The sequence below is a fragment of the Alexandromys fortis genome, unplaced genomic scaffold (genome assembly GCF_014885135.2).
Source record: "Alexandromys fortis isolate MF-2015 unplaced genomic scaffold, M_Fortis_MF-2015_v1.1 scaffold_170, whole genome shotgun sequence".
Classification (NCBI taxonomy): Eukaryota; Metazoa; Chordata; class Mammalia; order Rodentia; family Cricetidae; genus Alexandromys; species Alexandromys fortis.
This window is the reverse complement of record NW_026068084.1, coordinates 2,127,840-2,155,174: the sequence shown is the minus strand read 5'-3', so window position 1 is coordinate 2,155,174 and position 27,335 is coordinate 2,127,840. Positions and strand designations below refer to the sequence as shown.

Below are 27,335 nucleotides of genomic sequence, written 5' to 3'. Positions count from 1 at the left end.
CTTAGCAGAGTATTACGAGTGAGTAGGAGTTGTTTTAGGTACCCCTGTGAGAAAGAATGTATTTATCAGAGGGGAATGCGCATGTAAAATTATGCCATTTGATACCACATTGGCAGTTTTCATTTTAAAATGAAGGTTTTCTTTGTCTTCGGGGTGCTGTGTGGATGGCTCGGTGGTTAAGAGTACTGGCTGTTCTCACAGAGGACTTGGGTTTAGTTTCCAGCATCCGCATGGCAGCTCACATTGGTCTGTAACTTCAGTCTCGGGATTGGATGCCCTCTTGCCTCCTTGGACACCAACATGCATGTGGTAGACCCAGTTTGATATGGGTGTCTTGCTCAGAAAGGGGGTGTTTGAACACTCAGTGAATTAATTTACCGAGGAAGGGAGGATCCTTGGTTAGTTAGCTCTTCTCATCTGCCACTTTTAAAGTATAAAGCTGAGTGATGTCCCTGACATTCAAAGTCACATGACCTGACATAAATGAACACTTATAGACATAAATTTTTAAAAATGAAATTTTTAAGCAGGGCCATGGCACATTCAGAGAAGTGATTTAAGAAAGAGTACTGTCTTAACTGAGCTGGAGGCGTGGCCAAGCATGGGGTGCCGGCATGTTCCAGGTAGAGGTGATGGGACAAGCAGGCTGAGACTGCCTGGGGAGAGGATGAGAAGGGATGGCTGTGAGTGACAGCTAGAGGACCTGGCGTCTAAGTGTTGTGCTGTGCCAGTGTCTGTGAGAGCGCAGGTGCCAAGGTTTGAACAAGAGCCCACAGGAGAAAAGCAATGTGAAGCAGAGAGACAGGGCAGAGGGAAGAGCCAGTTTGTTGCGTGCTTGGGGGTGTGATGCCTTCTGTCTGGCATCTGTGAGCTGGAGAAGTTATAGTGACACCCAGTTTGATGTGGGTGTCTTGCTCGGAGAGGGGGTGTTTGGAAACTCTGTGAATTAATGTAGCAAGGATGGGAGAATCCCTGGGTGGTTAGTTCTTCTGACCCTCCAGTTTGGAAGGAAAAAGCCGGGTGCTGTCTCTGACACGCAAAGTCACCAAGTGCCCAGGGATGGCTGACATGTGTGAGGGAACGGGTATTGGAATGTGGACAGACGAACCTCATATGCACATCTGACAGGGCCATCCAAAGCTGTACCTGTCAATTGTGTATTCAGTGTGCGCCCAGGTGGCAAAAGTGTCCAGCATTTGCATTTAAGAAATCAAGGTCAAATCTAAAAAACCTAGGTGTCTGTGCGTGCAAAAAGAACAATAAATGGTCTCCAAATCCCCAGGATGCTTGCTTCAGACATCCCGAAGAAGTGTGTGCTGGGCCGGGTTTCAGTTTCATGGTTGGACACCGTGAAATGCTCCGCTTTGCACAGCCCTAGTGTGGCACACAGGGCTCCAGGTATCCACTTACATCTCTGCTCACACCGAACGCTGTTGACATGAACTCTCCAGTGCCCATCCAAAGGCAGCAGGGCCTAACCCGCCTTATGCTTGAATGTCCTCAGACATCAAGACTAAGACTTTTGGCTACAGCTCAGGAGGTTGGATAACGAGGACTGATGGTCGACATAAGGAGGGGAATGCCAGGGAAGGAAGGGGTTCTCTCAGAGGAGCGGGGAGGAACAGGAAAGCAAGGGGCGTTTCCAATCCTGAAATAGCTAAGGTTATTTCGTGGGCAGCTGGCATCATGTCGTAGGCACTTTCTGCCCCTTGCCACAGCTGCCAATGGCGAAGGCATGTGACATGAGCTGGTATCATCCCCCCTCAACCTCCTTCCCCCCTCAACCCGAAGCTTCCTATGATGGGAGGGCATACATTTTATCAGACATTTGTTTTTTAGCAACCTAGTGGATGCACAATGTGTCCCTGAGTGTGGTGTAAACAACAAGGCATATTTGTCTCCAGGTAGGAGTTCTGCATGAGCCTTCCAGAGAAGAAAGGAGCCAGCTGAATGTTTCAAGACAGGGGACCAAGTGTGTTAATACCATTGTGGAGTGGCAAGGGTCCAAAGGGAAAGAAAAGGAGAATTTCTGCATTTCCCAGCTTGTGCCAAAAAACAGATGGCAGTGTTGACGGGAGTGCGTTTAGCAAAACTGTCACTCTGGCACGAGCCACCTTGCCAAGTTGGCAGCTGCCGTGTTTAGGAGTATGGGAATTTATCACATAGAAATCTCAGGGCCTTGGAGATGGGTTCTTCCCGTATAAGTCAATTGGGGGGGTACCCAGAATGTCATTAGGAGCAATGAATAACTGTCATGGATATATCTAGAATACTGGGGGCATAAAGGATAGTCAGGGAAGGACAGGTGGTTTTTTAAGTGAAGGAGAAGGAAAGACCCGCTTTCTCTTCTGAAAGGGTCACGAAGAGAAATTGAGGATGGGCACCATGAAGAGAGCCTAGGAGAGGTGCAGCCCAATTGTCACAGAAGACCCCAGCATTTTCAAAATGCTCACAACAGGGAATGACCATCAGGAATAGCAGCAGGGAAGGAGTGGGGCCATTCCAAAGCCTGGAAGACAAGCTGTGTGTACTGCAGTAGGCAAGTCAAAGAAGTGACCCAAGTCCTTTGGAGGAGCCTAGACGGTCATGAGTGAATCCTAAGTAGAGGACATTGATTACTTACATTTTGGACTTTGGTTTTACTTCGCTCAGGTGGGGAATGTGCCCTTGCTCTTCCCTCTTGAAGTTAGAAAGAATTTAATTTATTTTTGATTCTTTAGGACCTGACAGTTAAGAGACTTTAAACTTTTAGGAATGAGATCTCGGGAGTTTTACAGAGGATCTTGACTTAAAAAGAGTGACTATTTTGAAAGACACAACTCTTAGCGTCTTTTCATTTGTAAACTGTGGGACTTTAAGTTCATCCCGTGTTTTCTCTTGTGATGCCTTCATTAATGTGAAATCTTGGAGAGGAACACAAAAGAAAGGTTGTGGTTTAACGGTGATGTGTTTGTATATCAAGATATCAAGAGGCTAATTGTGCTGGCTTGGTTTTTTTTTTTTTTTTCAACTTGACACATGGTATAGTCATCTGAGAGGAGGGAACCTGGAAAGAGAAACTGCCTCTATAAGATCCAGCTGAAGGCAAGCTTCTAAGGTATTTTCCTAACTGGTGCTTGATGGAGGAATGCCCAGCCCCCTGTGGGCATTGTTACCCCTAGATTGGTGGTCCTAGTTTCTATAAAAAAAAAGCAGGCTGAGCAAGCCATGGTGAGCAAGGCGGTAAGTAGCACCCTTTTGTGGCTTCTGCATCTGCTCCTGACTCCAGGTTCCTGTCCTGACTTCCTTTGATGATGGACAGTGATGTGGAGGTGTAAGCTAAATAAACTCTTTCTTCCCCAGCTTGTTTTTGGCCATGGTGTTTCATCACAGCAATAGGAACCCCAACTAAAACAGAAGGGGGTCAGTTGATAATGGAGATCTGAGTATTTTTATAGAAGAAAAGAATATATGCAAACCTCGGTAGTCAGAGAGAAAGCTAGAAGGCGTGTAACTATTTGAGTGGGCGAGAAAAGCACAGGTGGGAAGTTTTTGAAGTTTTGAGAGATAAGGAAAAGCTATCAGAATAGACTATCTGCCTAATTAAACATTTTGAGCTTTTTATTTTTCCTGAAGGTGTCAGGGACTCCTAATATTTTTAGATAGGGTTCCAAATTCTCAACTTTGGGTCTTGAGATCGTTTTGTGTTGTCTGGGAAGGATTGGAAAAGGCTAAGGTTAGAACAGAAAGCAGGGAGGTTCTGGTAGTGCTGAAGAAGAGGGATGCTGAAGTCTGAAGACATTGTCAGGGTGGGGAACAAAGAACCGTGATGGGGCAGAAGTTTTGGTTACTCACATGGGCAAGAAGCAGGTAGGGGAGGAGCTGGTGGAGATGGTGGTATCATTCACTGAGAAGAGAATACGGAGGTGAAGCTGGGTGGTGTGGGTTGCTGCAGGTCGTGTGTTAACAGCAAACTGTCTACACTGGAGATTTCCACATGCCTTATTAGAAAACACACACAGGATCAGTGCGGGCTTAAAATCCACGGAGCCAAGGGAAGAAGAATGAGGTTGACGATATACTCACAGCAAGTGCCTCACTTTTTCCCACTGGGATGCCGAGTTGGAATGGCCTTTCAGAGTCATCCTGAATCAGGCAAGGAAAGCAGGACTTAGTTTGATTTAATGAATCTTTTATTGGCTATGGGCTGGTCTAGCAAGGAGCTTGACTTTAGGCAAGGTGGCTCTCCACAGTCCAGCACAGATCCTAGACCAAAAGTTGCCTGAGACCTGTTAGGTGACCTTGTTCCAGTAACTGTAGAAATACGTGAGCTGTCACAGAGGGCTCTGGGCAGCGTGTCCCAGCATCCATCCCACAGAAGCACTGCGTTAAGTAAACCAGCGTTTGTTTCTGGGTTCTCCCTTTCTGTGTCTATGGAGACAGGGCTGGGCAGATGTGAACATTCCATGAGGAGGAGAAGACTATAGGTCCAGGAAACTACCAAATTTAATCAGCCCAGCTTTAATAGATACAGAAATGGAGGGTCTGAGAGGTGAAACGGTTTTGTGAACTAAAGGCAAGTGTGTATTTATTTCTGTTTCTCTGGAGAGCTGGGGCTAGAAGGGCCCTTCTCAGGCCAGAAAAGAGTTCATCCAGACCTTTGCTTTCGGTTCCTCTTGAAGGGACTGGAAAATCTCGTAGGGTCACAGCAAATTGACATATTCTGCACATGCTTAAAGTGAGTCAGCAAGTTAAGTCAAGGACCGGGTCTCTGCAGAATCTCAATTGAGCTGTTTCTCTTTGAAAATTTCTGCCCTGCCTGTTAGCCCACACAGCTCACCTTCCACAAGGCCTCCCCTCCGGTGTGCTGATGTAGCAATTGGTTGGGTTGGCTTGTATTTCATACTTGTCTGAGTATGGTTAAGTACATCTAGGCTCAGGGCGCTCACCTCCCATATCATAAAGAAGCGCATATGGAATCCTCCCTGCAGTGAAGGGTTGATGAACAGAACATACGCCTTTTACCCAGAGGCTCAACTTATAGCAGGGCTGTCTGCATCAAAACTACTGCTAATTGGGCTGGGGAGATGGCTCAGCACATAAAGCGCTTGCAGTGCGAGTATGAGAACATGAGTTCAGATTCCCAGGACTCACAGAAAAATCTGCACATGGCTACATAATACCACCTCTGGCAAGGCGAGGTGGAGTCCAGCAGATCCCTGGGGGTCGCTAGCCAGCTAGTCTAATCAGTGAGTGCTGGGGTCAGTGAGAGACGAGAGACCCTGCCTCAAGACATAAGATGGAGAGGGACAAAGGAGGACACCTGATGTTGGCATAAAACCACCGCATGCCCCTGCTTCTACCTGCACTTGTGAGCATGTGCACACATACACACTAATAAAAGGAGAGAAAAATCCTTTTTTTTTTTGGCCATCAATTGGGTGACTTTGCAAGGTAAATGGGGAAAACACAAAAAACTGAAATTTGGCTGATGGCCTCAGGGGCTATTCATGTTACTCTCCCTATGATTTACAGCACATTACCTACATTACATTATGAGGTTTAGACTCGGGGAATCTATGTTCCTGCGGGATCTGTAGGCATCGAATGGAGCCTCTGAGGACATTTTATGGCACAGCATGACCAAGCGTGAACTGTCTCTGTTTTCTTGCAGCAAAATGTATCTATGGAGGAAAAGTTCTTGCCGAGGGCCAGCGGATTTTAACCAAGAGCTGCCGGGAATGTCGAGTAAGTTTGTCTGTGGTCCCTGTCACTTCCACAGAGCAGACAAAAGACAGACATGTGGTGCTCCTCTGGGGGGCGTGCTGGCCGAGGTGGGTCCCTCAGGGGCAGAACCGGTGGGCTGGAGTCAAGGAGAGAGAGGATCTAGTCCCGGTTTCTGTGAAACAAGCCTGCGCTCAGTGGCTAACACAGCTTCAGAAGCAGCCAGTGCAGGAAGGTTGTGGAAGAGAAAATGAGATAGGCGCTGCCATGGATGGGAAAGTTGACGGTGGTCCTGGACAAAGGTTACGGGGTGGTGGTAGGCAAGTGAATGTTTGATACCAGCTCTGACTGGACTGACTCCACCTCCAAGTGGTAATAGAATTCTAGAAAATGCCATGCCCCCACTTGTTCTCTTTCCCATCGCCGTGACATAAGCTATAAAGAGCATTGCCAGTAAACATTCAAGCAAACACCGGCGAGGCAGAATTTGACTGGGTGCTGAAGGCTTTATTTCAGCTCTGCCCTGGATCTCTGTGTACAACAGTGACTGCTGAACCCCAGTGTGGCGCTAGGATGTGTGGACACAACAAGCAAGTTGTTTTCTTCATAAATGTATAGTTCAGTGTAGGAGAGTGTGTAATGAGTGAATATACAATAAACAGAGGAGAAGGAGCTTGTGGGCTCCTGAAATGTTCCCACGTTACAAGGAGGAGAGACAGACATGCTGAATTACTCTACATGGTCAGTCTCGCCCTTGTTGGTCAGTCCCTCACACTGAGCACTGTGCATTACCGTGGGCTCTACAGCAAGGCCAACCAGGGCTTTATGGAGGTGATGGGCAGTCTTCACCAGTGATTATTTCCCGGGTGGATGGAGATGAAGGCATAGTCTGGTGAGGAGAGGACATCTGCAGGTGCCAAGAGCCATAAAGAAATAGAATACTATTATTCATATTTAGGGAATTGTGAATAACTTGACTTGGAGAAGTTTCAGGATACGTATGGAGTTTGAAGACAGATGAAGCTGAAAACAACCATAGAACAGGTAGACTTGACCTTTATGGAGACAAGTGTCCCCAGCAAGTGCATGGAGATATATTATAGCACACATATATTTCGGGGGCAGTGGAGGGATAACTGGAGGAGCAGTGGATATAGTTGAACCATCAGAGGCAAAAACTGACTGAAAGCTGTGACAGTGGCGTGGCAGACGAATAAGGGGGTTGAGGACCTATATAGAAACAGAACTGAAGAGCCCTGTTACGTGGTTGGCTGTGGGTGTTGGGGACGGATACTGGTGTCAGGGTACCTGATATGTCAAAGAGAATTCCAGTTTATAGTTTTGGTTACAAAGAACAGAAACACTCCCTGGGTAATATTACCAAAAGCAGTCAATTGTTTAGAAAGCAATGTTTAGCTGAACTGCGGAGTTCCTAAAATCCAGAAGAGTTCAGGAATCTCAGAAGTCAAGAAGCAGATCACTTGAGTAAAGAAGCCATTCCCAAGAGGAAACTGAAGTATTCAGAGAAGTGGAGTGGGATCCTGAGGCCCCAAATATGCTAGATGCCTTCATTAGGCAAATATTATATTTAACTGAGCAAGAGGACAGTGTTCTGTGGGTAAGGAGGGCGTGGAGAACAAATGGAAAAGATGAACTCGACAGCTTTGCCTGTCTGTGGCTGGGAAAGCAACTCCCTAAAACCTAGTCACTAAAATCACTGTATGAGGTGTGTGTGCACGTGTGTGCGCATGTGCGTGTGTGCATGTGTGTTTGTGTACGTTCACATATGGGCATGTGGAGGCTAGGCATCACCTTGGGTGTTGACCTTTAGGTATCCTCAATACTTTCTTGAGACAACGTCTCTGAGTTGACCTGGAACTTGTCAAATTGGCTAGCTAGCCTCTCTCTCTCTCTCTCTCTCTCTCTCTCTCTCTCTCTCTCTCTCTCTCTCTCTCTCTCTCTCTCTCTCTCTCTCTCTCTCTCTCTCTCTCTCTCTCCCTCTCCCTCTCTCTCTCTCTTTCTCTCTCTCTCCCCCCTTGCATGGGGATTATAAGTATACCCCCACCATACCTAGCCTTCTAGCCTTTTATATGGGTTCTGAGAGTTGAACTCAGGTTCTTATACTTGTATGGCGTAAACACCCCCGACTAAAACCAATGTTTTTGTTATCTCTTGTGGTTGTATACATTGAATGCAGTCCTGTATGCAGTTCTCACTTGGAGTTTCAAGGTGGTTACAATGTTTTGGCTATTGGAGGTAGAAATTTCTGATAACTTCAGAAGTCAGAATGTTGGTTGCCCAACATGGCGTCTTCATTCCTATCTAAGACAATTGAAACAGATTTTCCTGTTTTTTTTTTTTTTTTTTTTTTTTTTTTTTTTTTTTTTTTTGCGCATGACTGTATGGATACCTTCTTGTGGCACAAGGGTTTCAGATATTTCTCACATGGAGACTACCTCTCCCCAGAACAAACATTTACAAAGACTCAGGTGGAAGATCCGATGCTTCCTATGACCTAGTCCCCAAAGCTGTGTGGTACCACTTCCTCCTAATTCCGTTAGTTACATCAGACTGGCCAGTTTATCATGATTTATCATGAAGGAGGTTGCTGAGAGGGTGTGACTACCAGGAACATGCATGAGTCATTAGACACCAACTACCACAGAAAATCATCCGATACAGTTTTCTTTTTGAAAATACCTGCGTCCACAGGCACATGCCCTGGCTGGCAGTTGTTAACACATCAAGTATTGATTGGATAGATTGGCTAGAATCCATTGGCAACCAAAAAACCCTTTAATTGGTTGAAAATCCTCCTCTTAGTAGCCTCTGCCCACTGGCTTTACTTTTTTGCCCTCTGGAGGGTATGAGAAAAGGTTTGTTTACTTTGACAGGGTAGTATCTTGTCACCTGGAAGGAAGTCTTAAAGAATTATCTAGATTATGGGTATGTCTGTGGGTGTTGTCTTGATTGTTGATTGACTCAGCCCACTGTGGGCGGCACCATTTCCTATGCTAGGCACCGAACTGTAAGTGTGAGGAAAGCTGGCTGAGCACAGGAGCCAGTAAGCAGGTGGCACTTGGAACCCTTGTCTCTCACTCTGCTCTTGACTGTGGGTGTTGTACTTCAAGTTCCTGCCTTGATTTTTACATGATTATGGACTTTAACCTGGAACTGTGAACCAAATAAGACTTTTCCTCCCTTAAGTGAATTTTGGCTAGGTAATTATCATAGCTGCTGAATGACACTGGGACTCGTATCTCAATGTCAATAGTTGTTGGGTGTCGGTTCCTTTGCCGGCATCAAAGGTGGGACTGGGATGGCAGTGAGGACTTTTTCAGCTCTTCATCAACCAAAAAGCCCCCAGGCCTGAGAACTGGCATAACCTCCAGCCCAAGATAGGGGCATCCCAATGTTGAGCACACGGAGAAGAAAATGGAGTACTTGGCACTAAATCTTCAGTGAGCATGAGTTGTCCTTACCTCATATGGCCCAGCCACTCTCCTTGACTACAAGTCCGGATGGCATGATCTCTGTAAATGGCTTCCCTTGCAGGGAGGACAATTGATTTAGATCCTACCTTTGCTTTTCTCTCCTACCCCAGGGAAATGTGAGATGATTAAAGGCACAGCCCACTCTGCTGTGAACCACAGTATAAGCCGCAGGTCTGACAGTCACTAAACCTACTCTTTTCTTCATTTGGAGCAAAAGCTTTGGTGACTCTCACCGGAGTCTCATTTGTGACCAGGTCCTTGTCGTCATCTGAGATGATCAGAGCTGACATGCTTGAGACATGTAGAATGAATGGGCATGGGTTGAAATGACGTCTTTTCTGAGTAGCCTACTGGTATGAAACAGACATTCAGTATACATTGGGTCATTTTCCTCCGTGTTCAGGATTAATAACCTAGAAAGAAATTGGGCCAAAGAACTCTTTGTAAAAAAAACAGTATGTGTGTCCATGCATGCATGTGTGATTCTGTGTATTCAGAGGAAAAAATTTGTTCAGTTTTGAAAAAATGATTTACTGACCTTCTGTAAATATTTGAGTTATTTTGTCCACGGAGAAAGGAATCATTTACTATAATATTGAACATTTCTTGTAATGTAGCTACTGTTTGAATATTGTCTAAGACAATTAAAACATGTTACAATATTTTAACTTCAGAATAACCCTACAAGGCATGTACTACACAGATGTGGGACTCAGGATCAGGGATTAAGCTACCTGGAGGCTGAGTGAAATAGTTGGAATAAGTACTTGGTGGTCTGGCTGTGAATTTATTTTTTAGCTTTTCTATGATGTCCCTTCAGGCTTATGTTTATCTGTAACAATTCTTGGTTTTTAATTTTAGAGAGGTAGTGTGTTCTTTTCTTCTCCTGTTATGGTGAAATACTCTGACAGAGAAATCAAAGGGAGACGGTTTTTCTTTACTCCCAGATTTTAAAAATACTTATTTTTTTTTTATTCTTTAAATTTCACATGTGTATAACATGAGTTTTAGCCATCTTCACTTCCTATTAGCCTTTATATTGATACCATTCTTCTTTCAATTCCCCCTCTACTTTCCTTTCTTCCCCAGCTATGTGTAGGTGCTACTGGGTTTAATCATGCTTGCTTGCACGAGCATGGGTAGGAAGTTGTTTCTCAGTGAGGGTAGCTTATCAGTGGCTACACAACTGAAGAAAAGGGCATCTCTGTCCCAGCAACTGTTAGGTGTCAGTAGATCTTCTGAGACAGGTGGGGTCTCATGGCTCCCTTCCCCGTCCCCAATGCAATATTGATGGATCTGGTCTTGTGTAGGTTTCTTCCCCATCTCCAATGTACTATTGATAGGTCTAGTCTTATGTAGGTCCCTTCCCCATCCCTAAGGCAATATTAATAGGTATAGTCTTGTGTAGGTCCCCTCCCCATCCCTGATGCAATATTGTTGAGTCTAGTCTTTTGTAGGTCCCCTCCCCATCCCTGATGCAATAGTAATGGGTCTGGTCTTATGTAGGTCTCTTTACCATCCCTGATGCAATAGTGATGTGTCTAGTCATATGTAGGTCTTGCTCTAGTAGCACAGGGGCACTGAGCAGATGACGAGTGCATCAGCCATGTCCTTTTTGTGACACACCCCTGTCCTCCAGCTCTTACATTCTTTCAGCTTGGTCTTTAGTGTTCCCTCTGGGCTTATCGTGGTGGGGAAGTCATGGGAGCTAGACCTGAGGATATATTATACTCATAGTCAGCAGGCAAAGTAGTGAATGCTGGTGTGGGTCATTGTTTCCTAATTCAGTCGCTCAGAGGATAGTGCCACCCATAGTTGGGTTGGGTCTTCCCCACTTCTGATATAACCTAGATAATTCTTTATAGACATCCTGGAGCTAGCTCTCTCTCTCTCTCTCTCTCTCTCTCTCTCTCTCTCTCTCTCTCCCTCCCTCCCTCCCTCCCCCCCTCTGTTTATCTCTCTCTCGGGCTTAAATTTTTTATTATTTTTTATTGATTTTTATTGAGCTCTATATCTGCTCTCCTCCCTTTCTTCCTCCCTCCCCCTCCCTTCCCTCTCCCATGGTCCCCATGCTCCCAATTTGCTCAGAAGATCTTGTCTTTTTCTACTTCCCATGTAGATTAGAACTATGTATGTCTCTCTTAGGGTCCTCATTGTTGTTTAGGTCCTTTGTGATTTGTGGGCTGGTTTTCTTTGCTTTATGTTTAAAAGCCACTTATGAGTGAGTACATGTGCTAATTGTCTTTCTGGGTTTGGGTTACCTCACTCAAAATAATGTTTTCTAGATCCATCCATTTGCCTGCAGATTTCAAGATGTCATTATTTTTTCTGCTATGTAGTACTCCATTGTGTAAACATACCACATTTTCCTTATCCATTCTTCTGTCAAGAGGCATTTAGGTTTTTTCCAGGTTCTGGCTATGAACATAGTTGAACAGATGTCCTTGTGGCACGATTGACCATCCTTTGGGTCAATCTTTTGGATATGTACCCAAAAGTGGTATTGTTGGGTCTTGAGGAAGGTTGTTTCCTAATTTTCTGAGAAATCGCCACACTGACATCCAAAGGGGCTGTACCAGCTTGCACTCCCACCAGCAATGCAGGAGTGTTCCCTTTACCCCCACAACCTCTCCAGCATAAGTGGAGGCTTTTCTTTTAAGTGACTTTCAATCTTGTCAAGTCAACAATCAGCGTTAACTAGCATACAGACTCAGGCTAGGGCACACTGATTCTTCCACAAAGGATGGTACTATGAAAGGCCGCAGAAGAATATGGAGGCATTTTTAGTGACTGTGGTCAGTAGGGACAGAGGATGATGATGGGTGTTGATGGGACTGGTCTGCCCTGTGCAGCCTTTCTCTGTGTTTAAACCCCCAACACTGTATAGCTTCTGTTGTATGTAAGATACCAACTTCTCTCTAAGAAACTGAAAATGATATTCCACAAGTACTGTCTTGAGAGAATAGGGTAGATGCTGGTTCAAGTATTGCCTGTTCTTTGGTTCAGTTAGGGATCTCCCTCTGATGCAAGGCTACTCAGTTCTCCACTCATTGCTGTTTTATGGGATTGAATAAGAGACAACTTTTGTCTCAAATTCCTTCACAGGTTTTTCCAGAAGTTGTTAACACATTAGTTTTAAAAATATTTTTTCCGCTGCTTTATCTTTGTGCCTGTGCATGTGTATGTGCCTGTGAGAACAGGTGCACTTGGAGGCTGGACATATTTGATCTCCTGGGCTGGAGTTAGAGGAGGTTGTGAGCCAACTGATGCGGATCCTGGCAACCAAATTCTGGTCCTTGCAAGAGTCTCCAAAGTTAATAACCACTAGCTATACCTTCAATCTAACATATTAGTTTTTAGACTGTTTATTTCTTAATTTTTTTAATGATGAGATTATAGTAGGGCAGTGGTGGTGCACACCTTTAATCTCAGCACTCGAGAGGCAGAGGCAGATGGATCTTTATGAGTCCGAGGCCATCCTGGTCAACAAGAGCTAGTTCCAAGACAGGTTCCAAAGCTACACAGAAATCCTGCCTCATCCCCCCCCCCCCACATTTAGAATAATATGAAGATTTCCTTCTCCATAGCCCTCTCCTTGGTCTCCTTCAAATACACGCTCTCTTTCTTTATTAATTGCTATTGCATGCACATATGTATGTACATATATATTTTAAATATAACCTGCTCATGTGTATAATGTTACTTGTATACACGTGTTTAGTATTGGATAGACAGTTGGTGTGCTCTTCCCTGAGGGAGATGATTTCTTCTGCTCTCAGCACTTCTTAGTTCTGTTAGTCTTCATGAGGCTTTGTGGGATTTTCCCCATCCACTTTGCATGTGTATTGTTTTCCTTGTCAAGCTCCGGTTTAGGCAGTCATGTTGGTGAGACCTTCTGGGTGTAGTAGCTTCTGACATTGCTAGGAGACAGGATCTCACAGTGAGGTCCCACCATATTATTATTATTATTATTATTATTATTATTATTATTATCATCATCATCATCATCATCATCATCATCATCATCTTGTTTTTCGAGACAGAGTTTCTCTGTAGCTTTGGTGCCTGTCCCGGCAGTAGCTCTTGTAGACCAGGCTGGCCTCGAACTCCCAGAGATCCGCCTGCCTCTGCCTCCCGAGTGCTGGGATTAAAGGCGTGCGCCACCACCGCCCGGCCCACCATATTATTTTTAAAACAAGATCAACAACTCCTAATAATCTCGTTTCCATTTGCCCCACCATCAATTTTTTTGTCAGGAAGATTTCCTCTGTGAGGTGGCATTTTTCAACTTACAGATGTTTGGGTGTTGTTAGAAATTCAAGTCAGAGCACAGCAATTTGTATAGAACTTGGAATGTTTACGTTTGACCGCTGACATGGAGTAGTTACTCGGAAATAGGAAAAGAAGAACAGCCGCATTTTTATATTAACACAGAGCTCAGTGTAGGGGTCACAACACGCCACAATCAGGACTATTCAAAAATAGGAATGACAGGTTACATTTTACTGGCAATAGTTCTCAAAATAGACCTGAAAAATGTTTTTTCCTGGACTTTAGTGGATTTAGGTGTACTTACACAACTATGATTTCAGTTCATGTTATTTTAAGAATATGCAGATTTAAACTTTGGAATTTGGTCTTACTTATCAACTATATTAAAGGTTAATTAGAACCCTTAGCTTTGGGCCAGTGAGATAGCTCAGTAGGTAGAGAAACCTGCTGCTACCAAGTTGATAACCCGAGTTCAGTCCCCACAACTGGGCTGGAAGGAGAGACCTGACTTCTGCACATTATTCTCTGACCACTACATGCATGTCATGGAACACACATGCCCCCAAAGAAATAAATAAATTTTTAAAGAATTGTTGACCGATGAAACCAATATATAGAGTAGGCTTTTACAGAATGATCACTTTTAAGAAGTCTTCTTTATCAGAAGTGAGATTTGAACCCATGCCTTCAGGAGTGTGGGGGTGGGAAGAAGGGAGGACAGAAAGAGAGGAGGAGAGAAGGAGAAGAGGGAGGAGGAGAACCTGAGGGAACAGGATGGTTGAGATGGGGGAAGGACAGAGAGGGAGAGCAAGGAAAGAAACATCTTGATTGTGGGAGCCATTATGGGGCTAGCATAAAACCTGGCACCAGGGAAAATCCCAGAAATCCACAGGATGGCCCCAGCTAAGACCATAAGCAGTAGTGGAGAGGTGCCTGAACTGGCCATTCCCTGTCACCATAGAACCTTCATCCAGCCTCTGATGGAAGCAGAGGCAGAGATCCACGGCTAAGCACTGGGCCAAGCTTCTGGAGACTAGCCAAAGAGAGGAAGGAGCAATAATATGAGCAAAGAAGTCAGGACTGTGACAGGATAGCCGCTGAAAGGCTGACCTGAGCTAGTGCGAGCTCACCAACGCCAGCCTGATAGTGGGGGAACCAGCATAAAGCCAAACTAGGCCCTCTGAATGTGGGTAACAATTGTGTGGTTTGGACAGTGTGTGGGACCACTGACAGTGGGACTAGGATTTATCCCGAGTGCTTGAACTGACCTTTTGAAGCCAAATTCTTTTTGAAGGGATACCTTTTGGCCTCAATATAGGATGAAGGGCATTGGTCCTGCCTCAGAGTAATGTGTCAGACTTTGTTGACTGCCAATGGAAGCCTTACCCTCTCTGAGAAGTGGGGGGAAAGTGGGGAGAGCTGGAGGAAGGGAAGGAGTGGGGACTGGGCTAGGCATGTAAAATGAGAAAAGATCATTTAAAAAATAATTAAAAAGCCTTGCGTAGCATTTAAAGTATCTTATTTGCAAATATATATACATATGAAGGTATACATATATACACACATATACATATATACATGCACACATATTTGTTAAACATGCTGCAGAATTTTGGACTTAGAGGAGAAAATGCAAGGAAGTAATCATCTGGAATCTGAGTGCCAGCGATGAGTTTTTTAGCACTTAGTATTTTGATAACAGCTTTAGTGGAATAGTGAAACTCATTAATAGTCTTAATTTGAGTCATCCTAGAAGCTGACTGTGCACTAAGGCTTTCAGCATGAATGCCCTGTTCAGGGAGTGCTCCCAGCAGGACCCATAAGACTGTGGATACAATAGATGGTGGGTGGGAAGAACCCAAGCAAGGGAGAATTCAGATGAGAGGTCACATATAGCCCGAGCATAAATTATAACTCAGAGACTGTTCATTTCATATGTATAGGCATCATATACTATCCAGCCATGGGCTTTGGCTTTTGTCATGGGGTTGTAGAACTTGAAGGTAGCTTCCAGCTTTCTGAATGGATGCAATGATCCATGTACCCTCTGTTAGAAATGAGCCGATGTTAGGATGTTAGGAAAGCATCCAGAACTTGGATATGGGAGCATAGTTTGGTTAAAAAATATTTAGTAGTTCTTATCGATGCCGAGGCAATGTCGCAGAACCAGTATATTACAGCGGGATGATAGGCTTGGAGTTGATAGTGAGTCGTTTATTTCCCTTTATGGTCAGTGCAGTTCCTGACAGGAAGGCGCTTAGCAGCTGTTGCCTTGTGCTAACTGTTTGATTCTGATGCCGACAGCTGTTTTAGACCTATCATTTGCTGTTGAGGCTAGATACGCACCTCTGTCATCTGACCTGAGGACTGAGAGTAGACTCAGGTGGGAGCAGAGGACTGAACAAGCAGGATCGAGTGTTGAATCTTAGGATCGGTCCCTCATGGAATCATGGGAAAGAGCACCGGAGGAAAAAAGACAGGAGACGGAATGCTAGGGTGAGGCTGGCTGTGTCAGAAACTTCCAGAAAGAAGAGGAAGCCATGCTGAAGATTGCTTACCGTGAGACACGTAGCTGATGTCTGTGGCTTACTTTGTGCTACCAACATGACGGCGCTCACACAAGAGTCTGTGTTTCCTCTTTATGTGTGGCATTTCATGTTTTATCTGTGCGCATCTCTAGGAGTGAGTGTCCATTCTGCCAAATGGAGAACTGGGCAGGCAGAGGGGGTGGGGATTAAGGGATTGGCAAGTCTCTTAGAAACATAAAGCATGGCACCTGTCTCTCCTGGCTGTGTAGCTCGGTCTTGTCCCCTGAGCAACCTCTGTTTGGGATTGCATTTGACTAAAGCAAGGCTCCTCTTCTTGGCTCTCTTAAACATCCTTGCAAAGAATAGGAGAGAAAAGCTAAATGCTTTAAATAAAATGACTTCAACCTTTTAAAAGAAAGAAATTAATAGGCTAATTTTAAAATTTCAGCCTAAAACTAAATGCAGACACCACTCACCCCAGCAGGAAGGACCTTAGATCAGCGAGGCCATCAGTGTACAATGGAAGAATACTTAACAATGTTGTAAATTATGGTATTTACAGGCAGAGGAAATCTATTTTTTTTATCTGTGAGATGTTCTTTCATGCCCACGTACCTTATCTACAATCTTGACCTATAAAATCTCTTTCTTACTTATTTACTCAAGTTCCCTCCAATGTGGCCCCTTCATTATTTCTCCCTGTTTGGTCAGAGCTGATGACACTGTGTAGCGTAATAAATCGTATTTATTAGAGCACATTTTAAAAGGAATTTCTGCAGTGTACTAAAGCTCCTAGCGTAAGGATTATTATATGTCTCATTCCATCTGAACTGTAAGTTTGCTGAGAACGAGGAAGAAGCCCTGTTGATGTCTGGTGACAAGGCTGTGGCCCGTGGAATGTGGGAAGTGCTTCCCAGGAGGCTGTTGTACACAACACGGGGGTTACAAAGTGAGCTATTGCATTTTACAGCACAGAACTCAAGCCCTGACACAGGAGGCCAGCCGCCACACTTAGCTGTCAGCTGTTGCAAATTATCAGCACATCCCATGGGCATCCCTTTGCATTGAAAAAGAGACTTTAAAAAAAGTGACTGGAACTTGTTTTTTTTTTTTTTTTTTTTTTTTTTTTGTTTTTTTTTTGTTTTTCGAGACAGGGTTTCTCTGTGGCTTTGGAGCCTGTCCTGGAACTAGCTCTGTAGACCAGGCTGGTCTCGAACTCNAGGGTTTCTCTGTGGCTTTGGAGCCTGTCCTGGAACTAGCTCTGTAGACCAGGCTGGTCTCGAACTCACAGAGATCCGCCTGCCTCTGCCTCCCGAGTGCTGGGATTAAAGGCGTGCACCACCATCGCCCGGCTCCAGGGTGTTTTGATATAGAAAGGAAGCCTGCTTTCTCTCCCTGGACTCATCAGTTTGACTTGTGGGATTGTCTTTCTCAGTGGAATTCCTGAGAAGGCTCTAGGTACCCGTTGGTCACCTTTGCAAACTAGTAACGAAAACCATTAGAAGCTTCTGTGATTGGCTCTGCACCTGACCTAACTTTCCTGGTATTTTGGCTTCTAGGATGGAGTCTTGGTAAAGATGACAGAAGCTTGCCCTCCTTTGAACTGCTCCAAAAAGGATCACATTCTTCCGGAGAATCAGTGCTGTAGAGTCTGCCGAGGTGAGTGAGCTTGCTGGAGGCTTCTGGACGGGCCTGGAGGTTGGCGCGGAGGTTTGATGGACAGTGGTGCAGATGGCTTGCCTTGCTCATCCCTCCCTGGTTTGAGAGACTTGCGGAGCCCATCTACCTTTCTCTGAGATCGGCTCCGCAATTGCCAAATGAGGATAATAATAGTATCCACCTCATAAGACTGCTGGGAAGATTAAATGGGATAACGCGTGAGCGCGAGCAGACGGCCCAGCATGGGACAGACATACAATGAGCAGTGGCTTCTGTATTGAAGGAAATGATAGCGCCTGGAATAACAACCATTACTATCATTATTACATTTTCTCCCGGAGTGGGGCTGAGCAGGGCCCCTCCCTGCCTGCCTTGTCCATGGGCCAGTGCTCTCTCGGAATGACTCACGACGTCACATGAGCATGCTTGCCAGTTAATTCTCAGGCAGGAATTGTTTTCTTTTCTCTTCCTGGACCCTCTTTCTTTACCAGATTTATTCTTATGCATTCAGTTGTTAGCTCATAAATGGATGCTTTCCCGAAGTTCTCCCCTAGGGAGAATTAGGTGGGTTAGGAGAACCTAGAATGCATTCAAAATCTTAACCCACTAATCCAGTAATACACAGCTACGATGTCGTAACTGTGCCTATTCCAAGCTCCTCCCATTCTCTACTAGCCACTGGGGAAGAACCAATGAGTTTATTGGAGTGAGTCATAGAAGCTTGGCTGGGGGCCGTTCATGGGAGCGTGGGCGAGGAGTTGCGCCCGGGATCATAGGTGAGGGGCTCATTCTTTCTGAGCCTCCTAAGCCTGTTAAGTGTTTGAGCTTTGGGAATTTTTTTGTTTAAGTTTTGGAGTCTCCTGAGAGTCCTCCTGGGTGTGTCTCCTTTCCGAGGTATGAGCATATGGCTTATTTGTAGCTGGGAGATCTTAGAAATGCCTAAATATTGAGTTGAATTTTCAGAGAGATGCATTTATTGGGAACCAATAAGGTTGTTAGGGAGGCCTTGCAATTTAATGCAAAACCCATCACTGGCTGTTTGTTGAGGTGCCAGGGGGCTTCTGCTTCTGCAGATTCTTTCTGATTAATGGCTTCTTTCGAGCAGAACATTGATCAGGGCACAGAAACTCAAGAGGAATTTCACTGTTCTGACCTAGTTTACAATAGGTGGTCCTGCCACGGTTTGAGCTTGTCTGGCGCCCACACTCTTCATCAGCGAGGCTACTGGTGGGCTGTGTCCCACAGGTGCACCTGGCTCCCACAAGAAGCACTGTGGTAGCTTTTGCCAAATCTGGTTCAGGTGCAGAGGAACAAGAGTTGGGGGGCAGACTTCATAGAGTCCACCTTAGTGAGGGCCAAGCTGTGGAGCTGAGGGCTTTCCTCTTTGCCCCCATGCATGCTGTCTTCTCTGTTAAATATCTAGAAGAAAGAGGGTGAGAGTTTTCCTTGGAAGTGCTTGTATAGGTTAGAGTTTCTTTTGTTTCCGAATTCTGCATCTTCCACGGGAACTAAAGTTCCTGTTCAGAAAAGACGCAGGGAGGGAGCTTCTTGGAAATATGGCAAATTAAACCCTCTTTATCTTTACTTTCCTTTTCTTAAAAAATTTTAATTTTTAAAATACATTATTTAGACTCACACATTTTACTTTATTTTATGGGTATAAGGCTGGCATGTATGCTGTGTGTGCATGTATGTGTGCTGGGAACTGAGCTAGGATCCTCTGCAGGAGTAGCCAGTACTCCTAACTGTGAATCCTCTCCAGCCCATCTCTTTACATTTTATTTATAGTTCATGTCTCAGAATTTAATGTGCCAATTCCCTTATTAGTAGATAATTGTAATGTCAGGAGGGGCCTGCTAGTTGGGATTCTCGTTTAATGGTATAGGAAGATCTTCTGTTTGTGTGTTGCTTTCATTGGTTGAATAAAGAGACTGCCTTGGCCTTTTGATAGGGCAGCCCTTAGGTGGGCAGAGTAGACAGAACAGAATGCTGGGAAGAAGGCAATGTGCTGCCGTGATTCTCTTGCCTGAGATGCATGTAAGTTAGAATCTTCCTGGTAAGCCACAAGCCCATGGTGATACACAGATTACTAGATATGGGTTAAAGCAAGATGTGAGGGTTAGCCAAGAAGAGCCTAGATATAATGGTCCAGGCAATGTTTAAATGAATACAGTTTCTGTGTAATTATTTCGGGGGGTTAAGCTAGCCAGGTGGCGGGATGCAGCCTGCCACTCTCCTTACTACAGAGAATGGCTCATGGCAAATTCCAACTTCTAATAACAGCTTTATATACAATTCCTTTTAAAGAAGAAAGACTCAAACATGTGACACTTGACTGCTAATTAATTCCTAGGGCAGAAATTATTACATTTCCTCTTTCTGGAATCCCCTTCTCTACCAAATTGACTCTGCTATCAGCAAATGTCAGCTCAAGCATTGCTTCCTCTGTGAACTTTTCACTCAGAATTAGTTGGTGATTTTTTCCTGTCATCTAGTTCTCCTGTGTGAGTTTGCTTCTTTTGGTTCTAGAGTTTTCAGGTGTTCTTTTAACTCACTATAAGATTTTTGTAGCTTCTTTATGTGGGCATTTAGTGGAATGAACTTTCCTCTTAACACTGTTTTCATAGTGTCCCATAAATTTGGGTGTGTTGTGTGGTCATTTTCATTACATTTTAGGAAGTCTTTATTTTTTTTCTTGATCCATTGGTGATTCATATAAACCTTGTTTAATTTCCATGTGTTTCTGGGCCTTTTGAAATTAGTGTTGCTGTTGAATTCTAATTTTAAGCCATGGTAATCTGATAAGATACATGAAGTTAATCCATTATTTTTGTATCTGTTGGTATTTGCTTTGTTTCCTAGTATGTGGTCAATCTTTGAGACGGTTCCATGAGGTGCTGAGAAGAAGGTATATTTTTTTATGTTTGGATGGAATGTTCTATAGATATCTGTTAAGTTCCTTTAAGTCATAACATCTGTTAGTTTTCTTATTTTTCTTAAGTTTCTGGACTGGTAACCCTGTCTAGTAGCAAGAATGGGGTGTTAAAGTCTCCTACTATTAGTGTGTAATTTAATGTGTGATTTACGTTTTAGTAGTGTTTTTTTCCCCACATATGAAGGTGCCCTTGTATTTTGTACATAGGTTTTCAGTATTGAAATTGATGGATTTTTCCTGTGACACATATGAAATACCCTTCTTTATCTCTTTTGATTGATTTTAGTTTGGAGTCTATTTTGTTACATATTAGGATAGCTACACCATCTTGTTTCTTAGGTCAATTTGATTGGAAAATATTTTCTCAACCCTTTACTCTGAGGCAATGTTTGTCTTTCAAGTTGAGGTGTGTTTCTTGTATGTAGCAAAAAGATGAATTCTGTTTTTGTATCCAATCTGTTAGCCTGTGTCTTTTCCTAGGTGAGTTGAGTCCATTTATATTAAGCGATATTAATGACCAGTGATTTCTAGTTCCTGTTATTTTATTTTTCAATTTGGTGATGTTATTGTGTATGTGTTTCTCTTCTTTGGGATTTGCTGCTGTGAGATCATCTATTGTCTGTGTTTTTGTGGATGTAGCCAACTTCCTTGGAGTATTCCTTCTAGTACTTCTTGTAGGGCTGGGTTTATAGCTAGGTATTGGTTAAATCTGGTTCTGTCATGGAATATCTTGTTTTGTCTGTCTATGGTGATTGAAAGTTTTGCTGGGTATAGTAGTCTGGGCTGGCATCTGTAATCTCTTAATGTCTGCACAGTGCTTGACCAGGACCTTCTGGCTTTTATTTTTTCCATTGAGAAATCAGGTGTAATTCTGATAGGTCTGCTTTTATATGTTACTTGCCCTTTTTCATTTGTAGCTCTTAATATTCTTTCTTTTTCTGTATGTTTTTATTACTATGTAGTAAGGGGACTTTTTTAAAAATCCAGTCTATTTGGTGTTCTATAAGCTTCTTGTATCTTCATATGCATATCTTTCTTTAGGTTGGGAATGTTTTCTTCTATGATTGTTGAATGTATTTTATGTGCTTTTGATTTGAACTTTTTCTATACTTGTTATTTTTAGGTTTGGTCTTTTCATGGTGTCCCATATTTCCTAGATATTTTGTGTTAAACTTTTGTTAAATTTAATGTTTTCTTTGATCATGAGTCTATTTCTTTATTGTATCTTCAGTGCTTGAGATTCTCTCTCCCATCTCTTGTATTCTGTTGTTTATGCTTGCATTTGTGGTTCCTGATTGTTTTCTCATATTTTCCATTTCCAGAATCCCTTCAGTTTGTGTTTTCTTTATTGTCTCTATTTTGGATTTTAAGTCTTGAATCATTTCTTTCATCTGTTTAATAGCTTTTCTAGGTTTTCTTTGAGGAATTTGTTGGTTTCTTTCAATTTTTTGTTTGTCTTTTCTTCCATTTCTTGGAGGGAATTTTTTATTTCCTCTTTAAAGGCCTCAAACGTTCTCCTAAAATTATTTTTATGTCATTTTCTTCTACTTCATCTATATTGAGTTGTTCAAGTCTTCCTGTTGTAGAGCCACTAGTTTTTGTTGGTGTGGTGTTGCTCTTGGTACTGTTGAGTGTGTTCTTATCTTGTCTACCCATCTTTTCCTCTGATTGGTATAGTTGGGGCTGTGTCTCTGGTGATCAGTCTTCCAGTTGCCATTGGATCCAAGGCTCAGATAGTTATTCCTTGTAGCACTGTAGGGTAATGATTCCAGTCAGCCTGTAGGTCACTTGGTGTTCCCAGAGGTTGCTTGGCAGTCTCAGAAGTCACTCTGCAATCCTCGTGGTCATTCTGGCCTGCTCCCACATAGGTCACTTGCTTTGGTCTGCCTCTGCTGAGGTCACTGGCTTGGGCCTGTTCCTGTGGATGCCCTTGGCTTGAGCATGTTCTTTTGGAGGTCCCTAGCTCAGGCCTACTCCCATGGAAGTCACGGGCTTAGGCCTTCTCCCGTGGAGGTTCATGGTTCAGGTCTGCTTCCTTGGAGGGCCCTGGCTTGAGTCCAATCCTGCTGATGTAGCTAGCTTAGGCCTGCTCTAGTGGATGTCCTTGGCTCAGGCCTGCTCTTTTGGCAGTAGCTCTCACATACCTACTCTGGTGGAGGTTGCTGACTTGGGCTTGCTCCCATGGAAGACGCTGGTTCAGGCCTGCTCCCTCAGAGGTTGCTTCCTAGTAGCTGTTCCAGTGGAGGTCACTGGCTGGGCCAAGATACCATACTTTTCATTTCCAGAATTCCTGCCCCTGTTACAGAGCAATAGCTATGGGCCTTCCTACATCTGCCACTTGCCTGAATTACCCAGCAAAGGATAGCTTGTCTTGTTCCCCTGCTTCTGTCCATGCTTCCAGCATGTTTTCCATAGTACTTCAGGCTTCTTTGCCAGCTCTTGGCTGCCATGAAGCTGACCTTCATGTAGGCTGTACCGAAATAGCATTGACTTTTCCTCCTGTCCTCCGTTCTCTTCCTCTGGGCAGCTGTGGTGGCTGCCATGAAGCTGACCTTCATGCAGGCTGTACTGAAATGGCATTGACATTTCCTCCTGTCCTCCGTTCTTTTTCTCTGGGTAGCTGTGGAGATTTTAAGCTTTCCCTGCTCTTGGGAGTGTTCTGTAAACTCTGATGAAGTTGTCTTCATGTTAAGAAGCTACTATTTAGAGTCTGTGCCTAGTCCCAGCATCACCTTGTCAATTACCCATTTAGCTAGATGCTCTCTGACCAAACTGTGATATTTTGAACCAAGGAGTGCAATCCAATGATTAATGTTTTGGCTCAGGCTACCTCATGTTTAGCTCCTTTTTATCTTCTCTGCATTACAGAGGTTAGCCATATTCTTTAATAATGTTTTAGAAAAGAAACAGAAATTATATTTGATCAAGGGCCTTCCACTATGTCCTCTTCTCTATAACTAGAGCAGAGAGTCACAGAACAGGATCTCACTTGCCTATATGGGTCGTCCTGATCACACATCTTGCCACCAACCGTAAAGTGGAAGGCCATCACCAGGGTAGGGGCTGTGACTTCTCCTAAGACCCTATGACTTAAATGATCTTTCCTGATAAAGTCAGAATTTGTGTTCCTGAACCACGTTCAATGTGAGTGTGACTCCATGACTCTGAGTTCTAGTTTATTCCTTAAGTGCTCATTAGAAGTAGCACAATAATATCACACAACTCTGAGAGAGACAAGCTTCCTTATCATTCACTGGTTTTCATCTTTCCCTTTATGCTCCTGTTTACTGGGTGAGGGCTTAGATGAAGAGGGGCCTGAAGTATTACAGTTATGATAAGACATGGTTTTCAGGGACTCCTCTTTAAAACATAAAGTAAACAAAGGTAAAAACCCTCAATATCTATCTACATAAAGCAATTAAAATAAGAAGTTTATTTTGTGTGTATGAGTACTTGGCTGAATGTATGTCTGTGCACTGCTTGTATACATTGTATCAGAGGTCATAAGAAGGCATCAGATATCCTAGAACTGGACTTAAAGACAGTTGTCTGCCATCATGGGTGCTGGGAATTGAACCTGGGTCTTCTGTGAGAGCTGAACCATCTCCCCAGTCCCATGTTAAAGCAGGTTTTATCTGCATATCAGAAGGCTCTTTTGTTTGCTTTGCAGACTGAGATCCTCTGCAGAAACCCAGAGACATGAGTTCTGATGAGATGAAGTATCCGTTTCATCTGGGGTTGTTATATCTGGGTTTGGCTCTGAGGCTGATGCAACCACATAGCTTCTGCCATCCTGGTGTGACTGATCACAGAAGTCCGAATGGCCATGGTCTCCATACACTTGCACAGAGGGCCTTCCAAGTTGCATGTCATCTCTGTCTCAGAGGGTGTCGGCTCTGTATGCCCAGAGCTGTCACTCCTGGAAAGTTTGAATTGAAGCTGTTCCTCATACCTGCTTTGAGAGTTTGGCATTTTCTAAGATTTATTGTCATAGACTCGGGTAAGCCACCTTATCCAAGAGACATAAACTGGGCACTGGAGAGAACTGTCCCTTCCGTCTTCAGGCCAGTGTTTATGCAATGTCCATAAAAACATCCAACTTGACAAATAACATTGTTTTAAATGCTCAGATGTTTTGACATCTCTAATGTAAGGGACAGGGCAGACCTTTGGATGATAGGGTCTGTTCTGTGGTTTTTACAGTCAAGTCTTTAAATGATACCATTTTCAACACTGGATATTCTTTGTTTTTAACACTATCATATCTGTGAAATATATAGAGAATATCCAGATTTCGCAGATATGATAGTGTTAAAAACATTTTTTCTGAGTTGTAACTTATGTCTTCAAGGTATAAATCATTAGTTTGGCTTTGATGTTATTTTTTTAATTGGAATTTTTTCATTTTACATACCAGCTCCAGTTCCTCTTCCTTCCCCTTCTCTTGCCCCACTATGTCCACCCCATCCCATCTCCCATCTACTCCTCAGACCCAGTGATCATAGCCAAGCACTGGGCTGCGTGCCTAGAGTTCAGTTGAAGACAGGGAGTATGTTGTTTTGATTTTGTTTTTTAATTAGTGATATACATTTTCTTGTGTGTCTACTGCTCCAATGACTATTCCAGATGGAAGATACAGGACTTTGTTTTATGTTGAGTTTGTGGTTGTGTGTGTGTGTTTGTGTGTGTTGTATCTTTGTATAATTTGAATCTGAGACTTCATAGTTAAGTATAGCATTATATTGTGATGCACAGTGTTCAGTGAATCAGCTGACTTGGAATTTAGACGAGGCACTTGGGTAGCTTGCTTCTTTAAAACCTTGGGTTATGTCAAATGCTGTGAATGATTCCCTCTGTCTTTGAGGAAGATAAAAAATCCAGCTGATCAGGCAGCTCAATCCCCAAGGCTGTTGGTGCAGCCACAATGTACCTCGGAAAAGGACCATAGGACAGTTTAGGAAGACACATGCCTGTCTGGCATTGAATGCAATGGGCAAAGCTGGGGGCTCTTTGCTGTTGCTGGGTCTGCAACAGCTGTGTGGCACCCAGAGTGGCCCTCACTGACTCCTGTAGCTTTTTTTCCTCTGGTATCTCAGAGCCACCTGTGAAATTTGTTTATGCTCATTACTTTAAGGCAATGATCATAGCAGTAGCCTGTCTATTTAGGGCATGAGGTCACTGGGTGGAGAGGCACAATGACCCCTCAGGTGGCAGCTATGTTCCTTCCTGGAAAAAGGCAATGAAGGAATGAATGTAGACCCAGCGGGAAATATTGCCCTTGGATTTCTGGTGCTCTCAGTCAAAAGCTGGTAGGGGAAAATGCTAATAATCTTGACCATGCATTCTCAAGACTGCTCCAGGAAGCACACCAATCACTCGGCCCATCCTGGCATCCTCACACACTCCTCAAAGTTTTATTTCCCTCATAATCAGCTCTAATTGTATCTTCAGCATCGCCAATGACTTTGGAGGGTTTCGCTTCATGTTTATGACTTTGGGTGTTGGAAGAAAGTTCTTCCCGACATCTGTTCCAAATGTGTTTATCTGTAATTTTAATTCATGCTCACTTGCCTTGTCATCTGGCCTGGACCGAAATTAGCTGAGATTATTTGTACTGTTTAAGATCTTATGCTCTTCAATTAAAGCCTCCCAAAGAATCTTGGTGCCACATGAATTTTATTCCCGTGCGTCCTGATTGTTTCAGGTGGGTTTATAATTGAAACGATCTCAGAGATGACTTCAGGGGATTAGAGGTGAATGAGATTTGGAAAGGAGGCATTTAATGAAGACGTGGGCTTGTGTGCACACAGAGGAGCTGGCAGTGTTTCGGGGGAGGGGTTGTGCTCTGAATGTTGGCGGATGGGTGAGGTCCAAAGCCCTGCAAACGTGAGCCGAGGGCTGCTGCTGTACTGAGAGCAGAGGCATCCGGAGGGTAGCACAGTCTAGAGAAGACAGGAACCCCGTGCCCATGGATGTACATGATATGGTGGTGAGGGTCTCCAACCCCCTGAGGAGCTCCACTGATCCAGACAGAAGACTGGAAACTGGGGCTGGGCTACCTCAGACAGGAAGACAGTTAAGTGTCAGTGATTGCAAAAGAAACTGAGTTTTTCCTAAGATAGAACCTTGGAGGATGTGAAGCCCACTCTCCTTTTACAGCCCTGTCCTGATGGCATAGAGCTCTGTCCACAAAAGACTAAAGGGATCCTCTCATTCCCCAGGGCCCTTGTTTCTCTTGTGGCATGTATTCTGGTTATAGAGTCCCTAAGGACATTCAATTTCTCATAAAACAACTCTCTTAACCAGTTGGTAGATGGTGCCGACTCTGCCTGTGAGGCCCTTGGGCCAGCATGCCATTGCTCCTGTGTGAATTACAAGGTGCAGTGGTATAGACTTTCTTAAATTTGATTTGGGGCAGAGGAATTTGGAGTGTGTGTTTGAATGCCCAGCTACACAACTCAAAGGTGAACTGCTTAGCTTGTTGGTAAGGAGTGCATTCGCAGGAGACCCGGGGCAAGCTGTGCTCCCTCCAAGAAAGTGGTTCTCATCCTGTAGATCATGACCCCTTTGAACATGAACAACCCTTTCACAGGGATCACCTAAGACAATCGGAAAACAGATATCTGCATTATGATCCATTCATAAAAGTAGCAAAGTTACATTTAATGTTGGGGGTCACCATAACACGAGGAACTGTATTAAAGGGACTCAGCATTAGGAAGGTTGAGAACCACTGCTCTATAG

General features: G+C 43.9%; 1 protein-coding gene across 1 annotated transcript in view; it reads left to right on the top strand.

Annotated features, from left to right (window-relative positions):
* Nell1 (neural EGFL like 1) overlaps positions 1–27,335 on the top strand; it is an 824,157-nt gene that overhangs the window by 227,238 nt on the left and 569,584 nt on the right. The window contains exons 10-11 of the mRNA XM_050122124.1: positions 5,654–5,727; positions 17,557–17,656. Coding sequence (XP_049978081.1) covers positions 5,654–5,727; positions 17,557–17,656 — 174 coding nt within the window. The remainder of the gene's footprint in view (positions 1–5,653; positions 5,728–17,556; positions 17,657–27,335) is intronic.